This window comes from Gopherus flavomarginatus, chromosome 9 (assembly GCF_025201925.1).
Source record: "Gopherus flavomarginatus isolate rGopFla2 chromosome 9, rGopFla2.mat.asm, whole genome shotgun sequence".
Lineage (NCBI taxonomy): Eukaryota > Metazoa > Chordata > Testudines > Testudinidae > Gopherus > Gopherus flavomarginatus.
In genome coordinates, this window is record NC_066625.1 from 88,485,270 (window position 1) to 88,500,774 (window position 15,505).

The window sequence follows — 15,505 nt, forward strand, 5'->3', positions numbered from 1 at the left end:
TGCCAGCGCCCCTTTCCCTTGGCCCCTTCCTCCCCCAGCGCAATGTGCCCCCCGCTTGCAGGGCGGGGAGGAGGCCCAGGTGACAGGGGCACAAACCCCAGCGCTTACCTTTGCCAGATCGCATGGATTTTTCTAATCGCTGTTCCTCTCCCCCCCTTCCTCTCCCCCCAGCAATGTTTGTCCCCCCCCTTTAAAGCAGCCCCGGCTGCGTTTTGATTGACTGGAGCGCAACCATGATTGACGCTCGCCCGGGTCCCGAGGCAGTTAATGTACAGGCGCGGGTGCTAAGTGGGTGTGCCTTCCTATTATTTTAGCTGTCACTGGATCAATGTGCAACGTCTTCAGCTAAGGATCAGGATCCTCCCTTGGACTTGCCATGTGGTCACTTTTCTTGTTGCATCTCCGCGCGGGAGGACACTGGCGGAGGGCAGGCGCCCGGGCGCTCCCATGAAACTCCGCACCGTGGTCGGGTTCCGGATGCCGCTGCAGCCTGGCAGGAACGGACCTTAGCGAGCGGGGGGTGGATTGGTTTTGGGGGGCAGCTGGACTATTTTGACAAGTGCTTCCGACCTTGCCCGCTGCTCCAGGGATTGCACCGCACAAGGTAAGCCCTTCCCCGCCCTGCAAGCCTGCACCCACGCGCCATGGCTTTCCTTGGATTTATTTTGCAAGCCTGGTTCGAAACCAACACACACACGACCAAGCAGAGCCTGGGAGTCGTTGACACCAATATGTGGCTCGGTGTCTGCAGCGACATTTCGGGCTTTCCCTTTTGCCGCTTCCTCTCTGCTCCTTCTCCGGGTCGGTGTAGATCGAAGTCATTCGTTTTAATACCCTCACATTCGTTCCCAGTATGCCGGTTTCACGTCCAATTAGGCGTTGGGACGGGACTGCTGGTGTGGGGGGATGATCACTTGCTGCCTTGAATTAATCACTTAAAAATAAACAAAATCCCCCTCCCCCTAAATCTAAGTCAATACATTTTCCCAGCATTGGATCCCAATATTTTGGCTGCAGACGAGACACTGAAGCCGGTTTGTCTGGACCAGGGCAGCCTTTAGACAGCGCTGGGGTGAAGTTTGATTCATATTTGCGAGGACACTCCAGCTATTTTGTGTAATTACCATGAAAGCTGCTTAATGCGCTGATCCCTTTTAGGTAAACTCATTTGCTTGGCTCACGCTTCCTTCTGCTCCCTGGGCGAGCTGGGAGCCTTAGGAGCAGGTCAGTAATCTCCCTCGCTCCTAATCCCCTGCAATGGCATTAGACGGGGGAGAAGGTCCAAGCCTACTCAACTTGGGTCAAGTGTATTGGTCGATCCAGCGCATTTAAAAATAACCCGGGGCCCAAAGTCTGGGAGCAAACCCGACAACTTTCGGCTGCTGGTGCCTTTCCTAAACCGTCTCTCGTTTTGTACGGCTCGTTCGGGCTGGCAAACGGGAACCCTGTCATACCCGAGCGCTGTGTTTTGATTAAATACATGTGGCCCCGTGTCACCGCAGGATTACTGCCAGGCTAAGACAGACAGCGAGTTTATTTAACCCGCCGTTCGGGTAAGTCCCCTCACGGTTATCTAAAGTGGAGCAGTCAGGTTAGCCAGTTATTTACTGAGTCGTTCCTCTACGATGTAAATACAACTCCACGCAGCGCTAATTAAAGCCTATTTTCCTTTCCTCCAAATCTGGACAAATGCAGCACGTACGTAGCCGAGGTGCTATTTAACACCAAGAGACAGGGGCTAGTTTAGCGTGAGAAACCGAGCGGCTGAAACGTGGGAGATTAAAAATAGAGGAAAAGGGGGAAAAAACCAACAACTAAAAAAAAATCCCAAATACGTTATGAAGGGCTGTCAGGTTTAATAGCCTCCACTGCTGCTCAGAAATGCCAGCTGACCAGCCAGGGTTGAGATCCAAACGCAGAAAGCTGAGCCCAAACAGGGTCGGTTTGTGTTTTCATTTCTGACTCTAGTATTTACAGCTGTAACTAAATACACCGAGAGATTCCTTGGCGACCTACAGAAGCGCCTTGTGTCGCTTGTTAATATTTTATATCGAGATTCTCTTCCTCTCTCTGTGCCCACCAAGTGCAGTAATTGTGGTAGATTTAAAATGACATTTTGGCCCGTATTCTCAGGTCTGCATTGGTCTGGAGCCGCAGACAGATCCTGGAATAATAGATAGAGAGGTGGGGGGAAAAGAGATCTTAACTCACAGCAAAACCTTTCAAGCCACAAAGAACAGCGGCAGCCTCTCAAACCCTCTCCTTGTACCATCCAGCGCCCAGGGAATTATCTGTCTGTGCAATGCCCTTGCCGCTGTGTAGAGACGGAAGCGGGGCTGCTACTAAGACTGAATTTGACCAGGTAGGGGAGATCTGCTGCGGCACAAAAGGCCAAACGATGCCCAGGCAGCCTTCGCTGGTGGAGTTCATCCGGCCTCCTGGCTGGCCGCTTTCCCCCACCAGCACCGGGCTCGCTTTGCACGCCAGGGCCGCGGGTGCGTGGCTAACCTCTGCCTTTTGTTGTGTTCTTGTGTTGTAGGATTGTTTTGCGGGGGATGGAGGCGATTGCCAGTCAGATGGGAACGGGGAGAGACTCAAGCTCCTCCCCGAATTCAAAGCAAGAGCTGCAGCCCTACTCGGGCGCCAATCCCCTCAAGCCCAACCAAGTGGGTGAGACCTCCCTGTACGGCGTGCCCATAGTGTCCCTGGTCATCGACGGGCAGGAGCGCCTGTGCCTGGCGCAGATCTCCAACACCCTGCTCAAGAACTACAGCTACAATGAGATCCACAACCGGCGGGTGGCGCTGGGCATCACCTGCGTGCAGTGCACCCCGGTGCAGCTGGAGATCCTGCGGCGGGCCGGGGCCATGCCCATCTCGTCCCGGCGCTGCGGCATGATCACCAAGCGGGAGGCGGAGCGGCTCTGCAAGTCCTTCCTGGGCGAGCACAAGCCGCCCAAGCTGCCGGAGAACTTCGCCTTCGACGTGGTGCACGAGTGCGCCTGGGGCTCGCGGGGCAGCTTCATCCCGGCCCGCTACAACAGCTCCCGGGCCAAGTGCATCAAGTGCGGCTACTGCAGCATGTACTTCTCGCCCAACAAGTTCATCTTCCACTCCCACCGCACGCCGGACTCCAAGTACACCCAGCCCGACGCCGCCAACTTCAACTCCTGGCGCCGCCACCTCAAGCTGAGCGACAAGACGGCCACGGACGAGCTGAGCCACGCCTGGGAGGATGTCAAGGCCATGTTCAACGGCGGCACCCGCAAGCGGACCTTCTCCCTGCACGGGGCCGCCGCCGCCTCCTCGGCCGCCAAGGCCGCCCTGCACCCGCCGCCGCCCGGCGGAGCCGAGCTGGCCCCGGTGCACAAGAGCCTACGCTGCAGCGGCGAGGAGGCGCCCGGGGAGCGCGGCGCGCTGAGCCTGGCCGGGGCGCACGGCGGGGCGGCCGGGGCGCACGGCGGGCCCGGCGCGGTGCGCAGCTACCCGGTTATCCCGGTGCCCAGCAAAGGCTTCGGGATGCTGCAGAAGCTGCCGCCGCCGCTCTTCCCGCACCCCTACGGCTTCCCTGCCGCCGCCTTCGGGCTCTGCCCCAAGAAGCAGGAGGACTCGCTGGGTGGAGCCGGCGGGGGCGAGCCGGGCAAAGGGGGCGCCCTGCCGCCGGGCATGTTCTGGGGCCACCCGCACCCCCACCAACCCCAGCAGCCGCCGCACCAGGCCGGCGCCGGCAAGGACAGTGGCGTCTACCCTCCCTTCCCCATGTTCTGGCCGGCCGCCGGCAGCCTGCCCGTGCCACCCTACCCGGCCCAGAGCCAGGCCAAAGCGGCCGCCACCGCCGTGGTGGTGGCGGCCGCCGCAGCCGCCGCCGCGGCCGCCGCCGACCCGCCCGGCCTGGGAGGCCGCCATAGCGAGCTGGAGGGCTCGGAGCCGTCGGGGAGCGGGCGCAGCAGCGCCACCCCGCAGGAGGGCTCCGGGGCGGACGGCGAGCGCTGCTCCAGCGCCCTCTCCAGGGCGGCCGCCGAGGAGGAGCGGTCCGGGGACGAGGCGCTGCTGCCTCCGCTGCCCCTGCCCAGGAAGGGCAGCTACCTGTCCGCCTTCCGCCCCGTGGTGAAGGACGCGGAGAGCATCGCCAAGCTGTACGGCACCCGGGAGGCCTACGGCGGGGCGGGCCGGGGCGCGGCCGGCTACCTGTCCCCGGACTTCCTCAGCGAGGGCAGCTCCAGCTACCGCTCCCTCTCGCCGGGCGCCGACACGGCCGACGAGCCCGAGGTGGACGTGGAGTCCAACCGCTTCCCCGAGGACGAGGAGGAGGCGGCGGCGGCCGTCGAGGAGGCGGAGGAGCTGCAGCTGCTGCCCAGGGCCGAGGAGCCGCCGCCTGGGGCAGAGGAGAAAGGCGGCGAGCAGGGGCCGGAGGAGGGGAACCTGCCGCCGCCTGAGGGGAGCCCGCAGAGGAGCAGCAGCAGAGGCGGCTACGAGGTGGGGGCTCCGCCGGGGACCCCGCTCCAGGCTGGGCGCTGAGCCCACGGGCGCGCGGAGACGGCAGCGCTGCAGGCCCTTGCCCCGGGTGCAAGGTCCCAGCCCCCGGGGGAGGCCAGGCCGGCCCGCCCGCGGCGTAGCCAGTGTCCTGGCTGGGCAGGTGCTAGAGACCAGGCCCTGGGGAGGTGGCGGACACAGCTCTGATCGCCGGGGCCTGCGTGGCTTTACCAGAGACCCAGCAGCCGGGCGAAGCCGGCAGGGGAGAGTCACTGTCCCTAGCCCGCTGGACGTTCAACCCCGCAGGTGTGAACTCCCAAGGGGGGCGGCTTTGCTTCACCCCTCCCCCACCTTTCTATTATTTTAAAAGGGGCTATTCGGCGCACCTGTAAATTAACATGCAGCCGCATTAAAGCACAGCTAATTAACCTGATTAGAAGGATTGCTTTCATGCTTAGGGGGAAAATTGCCTAAAATTAGGCGGCTGCTGGGTCTGTGGGGGCTGCAGGCTTTGAAAAGCTCTTGTACTCCGTGGTTGAATTTTAATGGGGGTAGTTTTCTCCGGAGCGCTAATAATTACGATTAATAAAACGATAGTCGCCTTCTGCCGCAGGGATGCAACTCTCTGGCAAAGCCTAGTCGCAGGAACTGGCCCCAACTCCGGGGCCTCTTCCTCTCCGACTGCACGAAACCAGTCGGGGGCTCCTCGCTGGTGTGACACCCCCACAGCTAATTCCAGTTAATGTTCCCGTTTATTTTGAAGGTCTACGCCCGGGAGAGAGAAGATCATCTGCAGACTCTGAAGAACGCTGCTTCGCTGGGGCCTGCAACCACTTATCTTTGCAACCCTGAGGCAAATGGTAAAATTGACCTCTTTGCTAGCAATTGTCTCCCATGGCTTGAAATTTTAAACTGGGGAGGGGGAGAGAAAAGAGAGGCAACCCCCCCTCTTTGGAATAATTCTTATTCCGAGCCTGCTAATAGACTCTATGAATCTTTGCGTGTCATTTCCATTTTTGGCAGGACCTTCAAACAAACTTAGCTGTGTTAAAGGAAGGTCTTCCATGCAAATAAACCAAACATCGGGTGTCCTTTTGATAGACCGCTTTTTTTAATTCGGATTTATTTAGGTGCAAATATTTGCTGGGTGTAAACTGTTCTCCCTGTATCTGGTGGAGTTACCTCTTGCAAAAGGTCTGGCAGCGAAAACCTCAAAGCAGCTGCTGAATTTCTGATGGAGAAACCTGCGTTTTTTACTCTATTTTCAACTGGATTCGGTGTCCCCTGATTAGGAGAGCGTGCGCGCTGTAGGGTAGCATGAATGCACCTTTAGGTAAACCTCCAGGAGAGCAAGCTACTTTCCACTTGCAAAGCGATTAGGATTAGACGGCTTTAATAAGGACTTTGTCCTTAATTATGTAATTAAGGATATATTAGGATCATACTTTCGTTGCTTATGGTTGAAAATCGGTTTATTAACTTTAAGAGCAAGATAAGGACGACAATCACTCGACAGCAGAGGATTTAGAGACCAGCAAATCCTATCAAGACCAAAGGAATGTCTCGCATCCAAGCCCTGTAAATACCGACAGAGGTAAGCAGCAGGCCCGGGATTTCCCTTCTGTTCCAAAGGAGGCTTTTCCTGTTGTAACGTTCAAACGCAGAACTGCGGTGGAAACCGGAGTGCGGGCCCAAGGACACTAAATCGCAACCCCTGCACTCCTCATCTTCCGCCTAAAGAACAGACATTTTTGGCAGCCCTTCTTCTCCCCCGAAAGAAGTTCATTTAAATATCCAGTAGGAAGCTGTCCCCTACAGCGTTAGGCAAATACATATTTAAATAACTTGTTCCCCGCCCCCCTCCGCCCGTTTTGTCATTTACACACATGAGAAGTAGGATCCGGTTTTAGCTCTAACCCCCACCCCACTTTCATTATTTAACACCTCACAGCCAAACTGTGTTTAATGCGGAACAGGACTGGCTGATCTCCACCCGCGACTATTTGAATACTTGTCGGTTGTGTCTTTCACAACTTGTTAGTAAACTTTCTGGCCTGGGCCGGGGCACTGTTTATGGACACTCTGGTTCTTGCACGTGTCCCACAGTCCCTCGCCCCCAGTAACAGCGATGAACTCAACCCAGTGCTTGCTTCTCACTTTGTCTCTGACCCTCAGGTCTCCTATAGAAGCAACTCTCTAACCCTATGCATGTTCTGCACTGCAGGTGAGGAAGGTCTCAGCATTGACTTTATGGGGACCCAACTAGTTGAAAAAGACATTGAAAATCTGGCAAGAGGTGAGGTTCCGGGGCTCCGGTGACCCTCTGGCAGGGGGATTTTTCCATTAGCTTCTCAGCTGCATCCTACCACAAGCTGATTGATCAGCTCAGTAACCTCAGGTCCCGACCGGGTGCGTGCGTGGCAGGGGAGGAATGGATAGGGTTTAACGTACGGTTTCAATTCTTGGTATGAATCGGGCTCTGCAGTCCAATGAACTGCATGTGGATAAATAACCCGATTTTCTGTTCTTACAAAGACCTTGGAAGGCGTAGACTCTGTTGCCTTCTCGCTAGGAGCAATAACGCCATCTCTACCCCAGAATGACTCGAACCCAAAACGTGTGTGAGGATCTCCTTAGGCAGGGATTGGAGCAATCCCTGTCCAGAGCTGGCTTTATACGCCAGTTCCTCGCCCTTTTGGGTTTTGGACAAGCGAGAGAGATGAAGGGTGAGCGGGAGAGATTTGGGTGAATGGGATCTACTCCGTCCTGTCCAAAGGACCGGACCCTACTGTTAAATGGAGTGGGAGTGGGGTCGAATCGCACACCTAGCGCTGGTGAAACAGGCCAGGTAGACACACCGCGCCGTGGTGATGACCTGTCTGCCAATAAAGGGGCAGAAACTTTCCGAGAAAGGCTCCTTTCTCGCGAGCGGTCTGACCAGGGATCCCAAACTGTAACTAACCCCCTCAGCGCTTATAGCCGCCGTGCAAGGGGGCCAGGCTGCTGTGTGGGATGGTTAATTCACCTCCACCTTCTGTTGTCACTTTCCATAAATCAGCTGAGAAGCTGAAGGCTGGGGGGTGATTTGCATTGTCCGTAATGGGCAGGGATTTGAAGGGTCCCCTTGGCTGAAATCTGCCAAACGGGCGAGCAGAAATCCCCAGGAATGATTCATGCCACAGATTGGGCTTAAAACCACCAACCCGCTGTTGTTGCAACCTCTCCACTATTAAAAAGCGTCACCCTAGTGTAAGGGTTTGATCCTCCTGGCTACCACGGCGCTTCTGTGCGCCCTGAAAACGAACGCAGCCCCCCACCCCATTCCTGGGGCTGGACCCCATCGATTCCAGGTGTCTTTCGTTCCCGCGCCGAGGGCTCCGTTTATCGTTGTATTTAGGCTGTGGGTATTTTTTTCCGGGATTCATGTAATATAATGCGATTCAAGCAAGCGCGGCTCCTGCTCCAGAGGGAGTGTTTTCTCACGTGAGGCATCATTTTTCCACAGACGAGTTGCAAAAACTGCTCCTGGAGCAAGTGGAGCTTAGGAAGAAATTAGAACGGGAATTCCAAAGTCTGAAAGGTACCAACCCCCCCACCCCCACCCCCAAGAGCGCCTCCTCTGCCGAGCCGCCTTGATGGGTCACGTATCAACGACTCCAGTTTTTATAACGACTCAAAATCCACTTGATCCGGTCCCACTGGGGTCTTGTAGCTTCGCACTATTTTGAGCAACGGAAAAGTGGGACAATGTCCCCCAGCCGCAGGGCTGTGTCACACCTACCCCCTGCATGCTTGGGCCACGGGGGAAGGAGGCTGCTTCGCCGTTCTCACTCACTGCTGCCTGCCATCCGCACAGATAATTTCCAGGATCAGATGAAGAGGGAGCTGGCGTATAGGGAAGAAATGGTCCAGCAACTACAAATTGTCAGAGGTAAGGCTCGACTCAGGTGAGAGCCTGCGCGTAGCCGCGCTGGTAGGGAGCTGCCATGGGAGCGCAGTCATTTACATGGAAATGGGAGGTAATTTAACAATTATTTTTTTTATCGAATATCCTTTTGTGAGTCTGATCAGCCTCGGAATCGCCAGGCAGCCCAGCGTTCGGCTCGGAGGCATCATTACATAGGAGTGATTGAACAACTTCTTATCGCAGCAATTTCCAGGGCTTCTAAATTAAAAACCGAGGCGTAAAATTACCTGGGAAGTAATGTCTAAGTCTGCTTGAATTTTGGTTGTATCCATCTGCCTTAAAGCGCAGTTCTCAGACGTTACTTTCCAATGCCAGACTGCGATCAGAAGCCAGCGCGCTCCTTGGTTTGTTTTTAAACCCCCAACTCCAGCGCCTGGCTTCATTAAAGTGGCTGTGTGTGTGTGGGGGGGGATTGATTTATACCCTTCACTCTGACCCGTCCCCCTCTTCCCAGATACCCTGTGTAACGAACTGGATCAGGAGAGGAAAGCTCGCTACGCCATCCAGCAGAAGTTAAAAGGTATCTCTCCAAAGCATGGAAGGAGATGGGGAAATGCCCCCCCCCCCCGGAAAATCATTGTGTGTGTGTGTAGGGGGGAAGGGAATCACTGATGCGAAACGAAACGCAGGCCACTCGGGTTTGTAACAAAACGGGTGTCGATACAACGGGGAAAGGCTGACCCCAGTGTGCTGTGGGAGTGGGCAGATCTGGAAATCGCCTCAATCAATTTTCCTTGAAGGATGCACCCGAGACTGTGCCGCTGCTTTGCCCCGGGCTGTGGGGATCCGAACCGGGCCGGGTGTGAACGCGGGCGGGGCGCCAGGAGTAACGAGTTTGCTTTGTCTGTCTCTTTGCAGAGGCCCATGACGCGCTCCACCACTTCTCCTGCAAAATGCTCACGCCTCGCCACTGCACGGGGAACTGCTCCTTCAAACCGCCCCTGCTGCCCCAGTGAGCCCCCCCGCCCCCAGCCAAAGCCATGCGACTTCGGAGTGTAAATAGCCGGCAGCCCCTTGCGCCACGAAAGGGGAAACCCAGCCACAAGCCATTTCTAAGGAGACACGTGTAAATACAGGACTGTGTGGGGCTCTCGGGCTCAGCGTTTCTAGAAGTGTAAATACAGCTCCTACCGTCTGCGAATCCAGGCAGCTGACCGCCAAGGTGTAAACGGACCAAAACCGAATTAACAAAACAAAACGCCCCGGACACCGTCCGCTGTGATTCGGTTCTAGCCAAGGAATCTTGCAAGCAACTTTTTCCTTGCTCACAGTCTGCCCCCTCCATGCCTACCTATCTGTCCATTTCTTGAACCTCTTGTCTAGACTGGAAAAAGTGGCTCTGTGCAATGGATATAAATGTACTGTGATTTCTCTTGGTCCAGTATTTGTTGAATTTTAATTTATTTATGATGTATATTTATTTCCCCTCGACGCTCCCTTGTACATGATGGATGTGACAGCACTTTATCGGGCGGCTTGCGACTCACGGGACACCTAAGGAAAGGAGAAATCAATAAAACCAACCCTGCCCCTGTTGTGGGGGGAGAAACCTCTGTAAGCGAGTTTTGTTCTTTAATAAATCCACCTTTAAGCACAGCGGGGTGGCTGCTGAGTTCTTGCCCTCCCCCCACCCCGGAGATTAACCTTTGTTCGAAGCGATTCGATTCAATCCACTAGTAAAAGGGACTGGCTCGAATGGGCTCCGGCCGGGGTAGAGGCTCTTCCTGGCCAAAAGACCCGGGGGGCGGGGAGGGAAATACCTGGAGGAAGGTGTCTGTGCTCCAGTTCCGAGCAGAGTCCTAGACCTCTTTCCCCCCCGGCGGGCCAGGACTGGGACGGGGTCCGCCCCACCTGCTCAGTGAGAGCCCCTCTCTCTGCCACCTTCCCCACCTCGGGTTCTCGCCCCCCGCCTTACTCAATTAGCCCCCGGGGACCTTAACCCCTCCCCCCCGCCGCAGCCAGGAGTGGTCTCAGGCCCAGCCGCCTGCGGACGGCGAAGGGACACGCTGGAGTCCCGGCAGCAGCTTAGCAGCCCGGGACCATCTCCCCGGCTGTCAGCGGGGCGGCCTCTGGCGCGCCCTGGTTTGGTTCATTGCTGCCGCCGCCGCTCTCTCCTCCCCAGAGCCAGCCGCTCCCGGCGCAAAGCCGAGGCTGTAGGCGAGATCCGCTGTTCAGGCCCCAGTTCCTCTCCCCGGGACTCGCTGCTGCTGCTCGCTGGGACCAGGCCGGCTCCGCAGCGCCTAGGTGTGAGGACAGCGGCTTCCTAGAGACCCCGGCCCCCGCCCTGGGAGCTGACTGGCTCCTTCCCCAGAGCCCAGCCCGCAGCTGGGACATTTCCCTTCCTTGGTGCAAGGGCCCAAACAACGCCCGGTGCTTTGCCACCGGCTCTCTCCTCCCCGAATCGGAGCGAGACCCAGAGAAGAGGCAGAGCCGGTGTCACTCTGCATGGGCCTGCTGGGGTGTAGCGGGCTTCGCCTGGCCCGAGCGCTCTGCTGCCAGGGGCATGGGGCGGGGGGAGCTCCCTAAGGCTCAGTTCTAGGCTGGGGTCACCCAGGGGAGCCCGGGACTGAACTCCGAGGGGCCGGCGCACCCCTTCGCCGGGACACCTGCGTCCAGCCCGGGCTGCACCTAGCCAGAAACAGCTGCCGAAGAAGGGGGGACGGCGGAGTCCGCGTGGGGGGCGCCCTGGCCTGGCTGGCCCGCCCCAGGCAGGCTGGGGGAGGCTCCCCTGGCCTAGCCCGTGGGGCAGTCACTGCCCTGCCCATGGCTCAGCGGCCTCACATGAAATAGAGCCAACGGGGGGGGGGGGGGGGGGGGGGCTGAACTCACAGGCAGGGCGTCCTCTGATCAGCTGATCCTGTGGACCAAGCTGCTAATCTTCTGGCGAGGCCCCACACGCCGCTGCCGGGCCGGGCTCCCAGGGAGGGAGCTGGATTTGGTCAGTGAGACACCCCAGCATCCTTTCATTAGCTGGCCAAATCGTCCTGGGGCCCGGTCCCGTTTCCCCTCCCCTTCCCTGAACAGAGCTGTAGGTCATTGACTAGCTGGGCTTGTAGATACGACGTATCGAATCGGTACATAAATGCCTCTTCATGGTCCAGGCTGTTACCCTGGGAGCCATACGCAGCAGCGGTTTAGTCTATTTCTAGTTCCAAATAAGCTCTCTCTGTTTCCCCCGATGTTTCTCTTCTAAAACACCCGCTCCCGGGTCTGCCTAGCTCAGATTGCACCGACAGCCCAGACATAAACCTCCCTCCTCCAGAAGTCCTGGGCCTGAGATTTCACCACACCGAGTCCCCTAGCGAAGCAAGCAGGGACCGATCATTACTGTTGGGCCGAGTGAAATAAACAGCCTGACCCAAACAAACCACTTTTAAGTGTCTCTGCCCTAGGGTGACCAGATGTTTCGATTTTACAGGGAGAGTCTCGATTTTTGGGTCTTTTTCTTACATAGGCTCCTATTACTCCTCAACCCTTCCCTATTTTTCACATTTGCTGTCTGGGCACCCTACTCTGCCCCCAGGGGGTAGGAGCTGACCTGGGCGGCGGCCACAGAGAATCAGTAAAAGCAGCAAAGAATCCTGTGGCGCCTTATAGACTAACAGATGTTTTGGAGCATGAGCTTTCCTGGATGAATACCCACTTCCTCAGATGCATGTAGTGGAAATTTCCAGGGGCAGGTATATATATGCAAGCAAGCTAGAGATAATGAGGTTAGTTCAATCAGGGAGGATGAGGCCCTGTTCTAGACGTTGAAGTGTGAAAACCAAGGGAGGAGAAGCTGGTTTTGTAGTTGGCAAGCCATTCACAGTCTTTGTTTAATCCTGAGCTGATGGTGTCAAATTTGCAGATGAACTGAAGCTCAGCAGTTTCTCTTTGAAGTCTGGTCCTGAAGTTTTTTTGCTGCAGGATGGCCACCTTAAGGTCTGCTATAGTGTGGCCAGGGAGGTTGAAGTGTTCTCCTACAGGTTTTTGTATATTGCCATTCCTAATATCTGATTTGTGTCATTTATTCTTTTCCGTAGAGACTGTCCAGTTTGGCCGATGTACATAGCAGAGTGGCATTGCTGGCATATGATGGCGTATATTACATTGGTGGACGTGCAGGTGAATGAACCAGTGATGGTGTGGCTGATCTGGTTAGGTCCTGTGATGGTGTCACTGGTGTAGATATGTGGGCAGAGTTGGCATCAAGGTTTGTTGCATGGATTGGTTTCTGAGCTAGAGTTCCTATGGTGCGGTGTGCAGTTACTGGCGAGAATATGTTTCAGGTTGTCTGTGGGCGAGGACTGGCCTGCCACCCAAGGCCTGTGAAAGTGTGGGATCATTGTCCAGGATGGGTTATAGATCCCTGATGATGCGTTGGAGAGGTTTTAGCTGGGGGACTGTATATGATGGCCAGTGGAGTCCAGTTGGTTTCTTTCTTGGGTTTGTCTTGCAGTAGGAGGCTTCTGGGTACACGTCTGGCTCTGTTGATCTGTTTCCTTATTTCCTCGCGTGGGTATTGTAGTTTTGAGAATGCTTGGTGGAGATTTTGTAGGTGTTGGTCTCTGTCTGAGGGGTTAGAGCAGATGCGATTGTACCTCAGTGCTTGGCTGTAGACAATGGATCGTGTGATGTGCCCAGGATGGAAGCTGGAGGCATGAAGTCAGGCATAGCAGTCAGTAGGTTTTCGGTATAGGGTGGTGTTAATGTGACCATCACTTATTTGCACCATGGTGTCTAGGAAGTGGACCTCCTGTGTAGATTGGTCCAGGCTAAGGTTGATGGTGGGATGGAAGCTGTTGAAATCATGGTGGAATTTTTCCAGAGTCTCCTTCCCATGGGTCCAGATGATGAAGATGTCATCAATGTAGCGTAGGTAGAGAAGGGGCATGAGTGGACGAGAGCTGAGGAAGCGTTGTTCCAGGTCGGCCATAAAAATATTGGCATATTGTGGGGCCATGTGGGTGCCCATAGTGGTGCCACTGATCTGGAGATATATATTGTCATCAAATTTGAAATAGTTGTGTGTGAGGATAAAGGCACAGAGCTTAGCAGCCAGTTGTGCAGTGGCATCATCAGGGATACTGTTCCTGACAGCTTGTATTCCATCTGTGTGTGGGATGTTCGTGTAGAGAGCCTCTACATCCATGGTGGCTAGGATGGTGTTTTCTGGAAGGTCACCAATGCATTATAGTTTCCTCAGGAAATCAGTGGTGTCACGAAGATAGCTGGGAGTGGTGATGGCATAAGGTCTGAGTAGAGAGTCCACATATCCAGACAGTCCTTCAGTGAGAGTGCCAATGCCCGAGATGATGGGGCATCCAGGATTTCCGAGTTTGTGAATCTTGGGTAGTAGATAGAATAACCCTGGTCAGGGTGCTAAGGGTATGTTGATTTGTTCTGATGTTAGTGTAGGGAGTGTCCTGAGTAGATGGTGCAGTTTCTTAGTGTATTCCTCAGTGGGATCTGAGGGAAGTGGCCTGTAGAATTTGGTGTTGGAGAGTTGTCTGGTGGCCTTCTTTTGGTAGTCAGACCTGTTCATGATGACAACAGCACCTCCGTTATCAGCCTCTTTGATGATAATGTCTGGGTGGTTTCTGAGGCTGTGGATGGCATTGCATTCTGCACAACTTAGGTTATGAGGCAAAAGATGTTGTTTTTGCACAATTTCTGCCTGTGCACGTCGGCGGAAGCATTCAATGTATAGGTCCAGACTGTCATTTCGACAGAGAATCAGGGCTCCATGGGGCAGTTACTGAAGTGTCGTTGATTCAGCAGAACAGCTGAGCTGTTGAAGTGCAGAGCGGTGGAAAGCCCGTGGCCCCAGATTTGGTATTTCTTGCATGTGGTACTTTTACTTTCGTTCGCCTTCCGGTAACCCCAGGCATGGGATCAGACCCACAGGCCCATCGGGGAGGCCTGGCCATGGGAGAGCACTCACATAACTTCTGGAGCTAACTCTGGGTTAGGAAAAGTCCTTATTTAAAAAAAATAACATTAATAACAGAATTGTTGGTATGTGCACAATTATTGATAATTATACAATTTATTGCTGATTGTGGGGTGCTGGTGTCTATTGTAATTAGTTTCTCAAATGCTAATTACATTAAATGAAACATTAATAGGGGAAAGATGGTGTTATTAACAACCACCACCGGAGCCTACTGGGGTTAAGAAATATATTTCTTATCCCAAGGCTGCCACCTTGCGAATTTAAATGGGAACTGCAGGTATTTCTAGTCCTATCACCCTAGACTCAAAAGTTCAAGGCATTCAAAGTTGCTGGGAAAACCAGTTGCAAGTAAGTTCTTTAGTCCATTTTTATTATATACAAGAGCACTTATCCCTCCCTCTTCTCTGTGAGAAAGGCTTGATTGCAAAAGAACCTCAGAATCATTTCAACTCTGTACCTTACAACTATTGCCATCTTCTTAGTACTGTGGAAGAAAATAACTTTGGCATATCAAAATGCAGGTGCTAGAATATTTCTTCTGGAGAAGGGGTTTTTAATGAGCTGTTACCAGCCCTACAACATTTCCAAAGAGCACAGCTTTGTTTGAACTGAACAAAGTGCTAGATGTGCCTTCAATTAGTATTTGCATTTCAAATGAAATTTCACTACAAGCCAAAAACACTTTAATTCCAACCCCAGAGTTTTCAGGTATATCCCACTACTGGTGTGAAGACATCAGAGCACATAACAGAGGCATGTGATACCATCCATTTAAAATCATATAGCATTTTTATATACTGACCACTCTCTTTATATTTAATGGGTTATTTTATATGATAAAGAGTGTTGTGTTACTCTATAAACATGTCTTAGTTTTGACTTTTTGGGCCATCAATATCCCCATAACCCTACAGTTAAATGACAGTTTTAAAAGCAATTGTGTGGCTCATAGGCTTCATTTCTGCCAGCCTATACTCCTCCAGCTTGTCTCGCTTTTCACAGGCCCCAGCTGATCACCGTGCTCCCCATCATGACACCTTGCTCCTTGGCAGACACAACTGGCAGTTAATGTTTGGCAGCTTTGGAGTTGCCGCTGAATCGACATGAGGTTGAGCAGCAGATGGCCAA

The 15,505-nt window shown here is 54.4% G+C and overlaps 1 protein-coding gene across 1 annotated transcript; it reads left to right on the forward strand.

Moving 5' to 3' along the window:
• The first annotated feature begins 548 nt into the window (after positions 1–548).
• SKOR1 (SKI family transcriptional corepressor 1) lies at positions 549–10,706 on the forward strand. The gene is made up of 10 exons (XM_050968928.1): positions 549–604; positions 2,540–4,475; positions 5,236–5,332; positions 5,959–6,066; positions 6,697–6,768; positions 7,978–8,052; positions 8,329–8,403; positions 8,894–8,959; positions 9,298–9,391; positions 10,562–10,706. The coding sequence occupies exons 2-10, from the start codon at positions 2,556–2,558 to the stop codon at positions 10,704–10,706; spliced, it is 2,652 nt and encodes an 883-aa protein (XP_050824885.1). The 5' UTR covers positions 549–604; positions 2,540–2,555.
• Positions 10,707–15,505: the final 4,799 nt, after the last annotated feature.

What these genes read in the sequence shown, in the direction of transcription:
- SKOR1 (XM_050968928.1), top strand. Translation starts at nt 2,556, where the DNA reads ATGGAGGCGATTGCCAGTCAGATGGGAACGGGGAGAGACTCAAGCTCC. An exon ending in CCCTGTAAATACCGACAGAG is followed by an intron (nt 6,067 to 6,696) that starts GTAAGCAGCAGG and finishes TCTGCACTGCAG; the next exon opens with GTGAGGAAGGTCTCAGCATT. An exon ending in CATTGAAAATCTGGCAAGAG is followed by an intron (nt 6,769 to 7,977) that starts GTGAGGTTCCGG and finishes ATTTTTCCACAG; the next exon opens with ACGAGTTGCAAAAACTGCTC.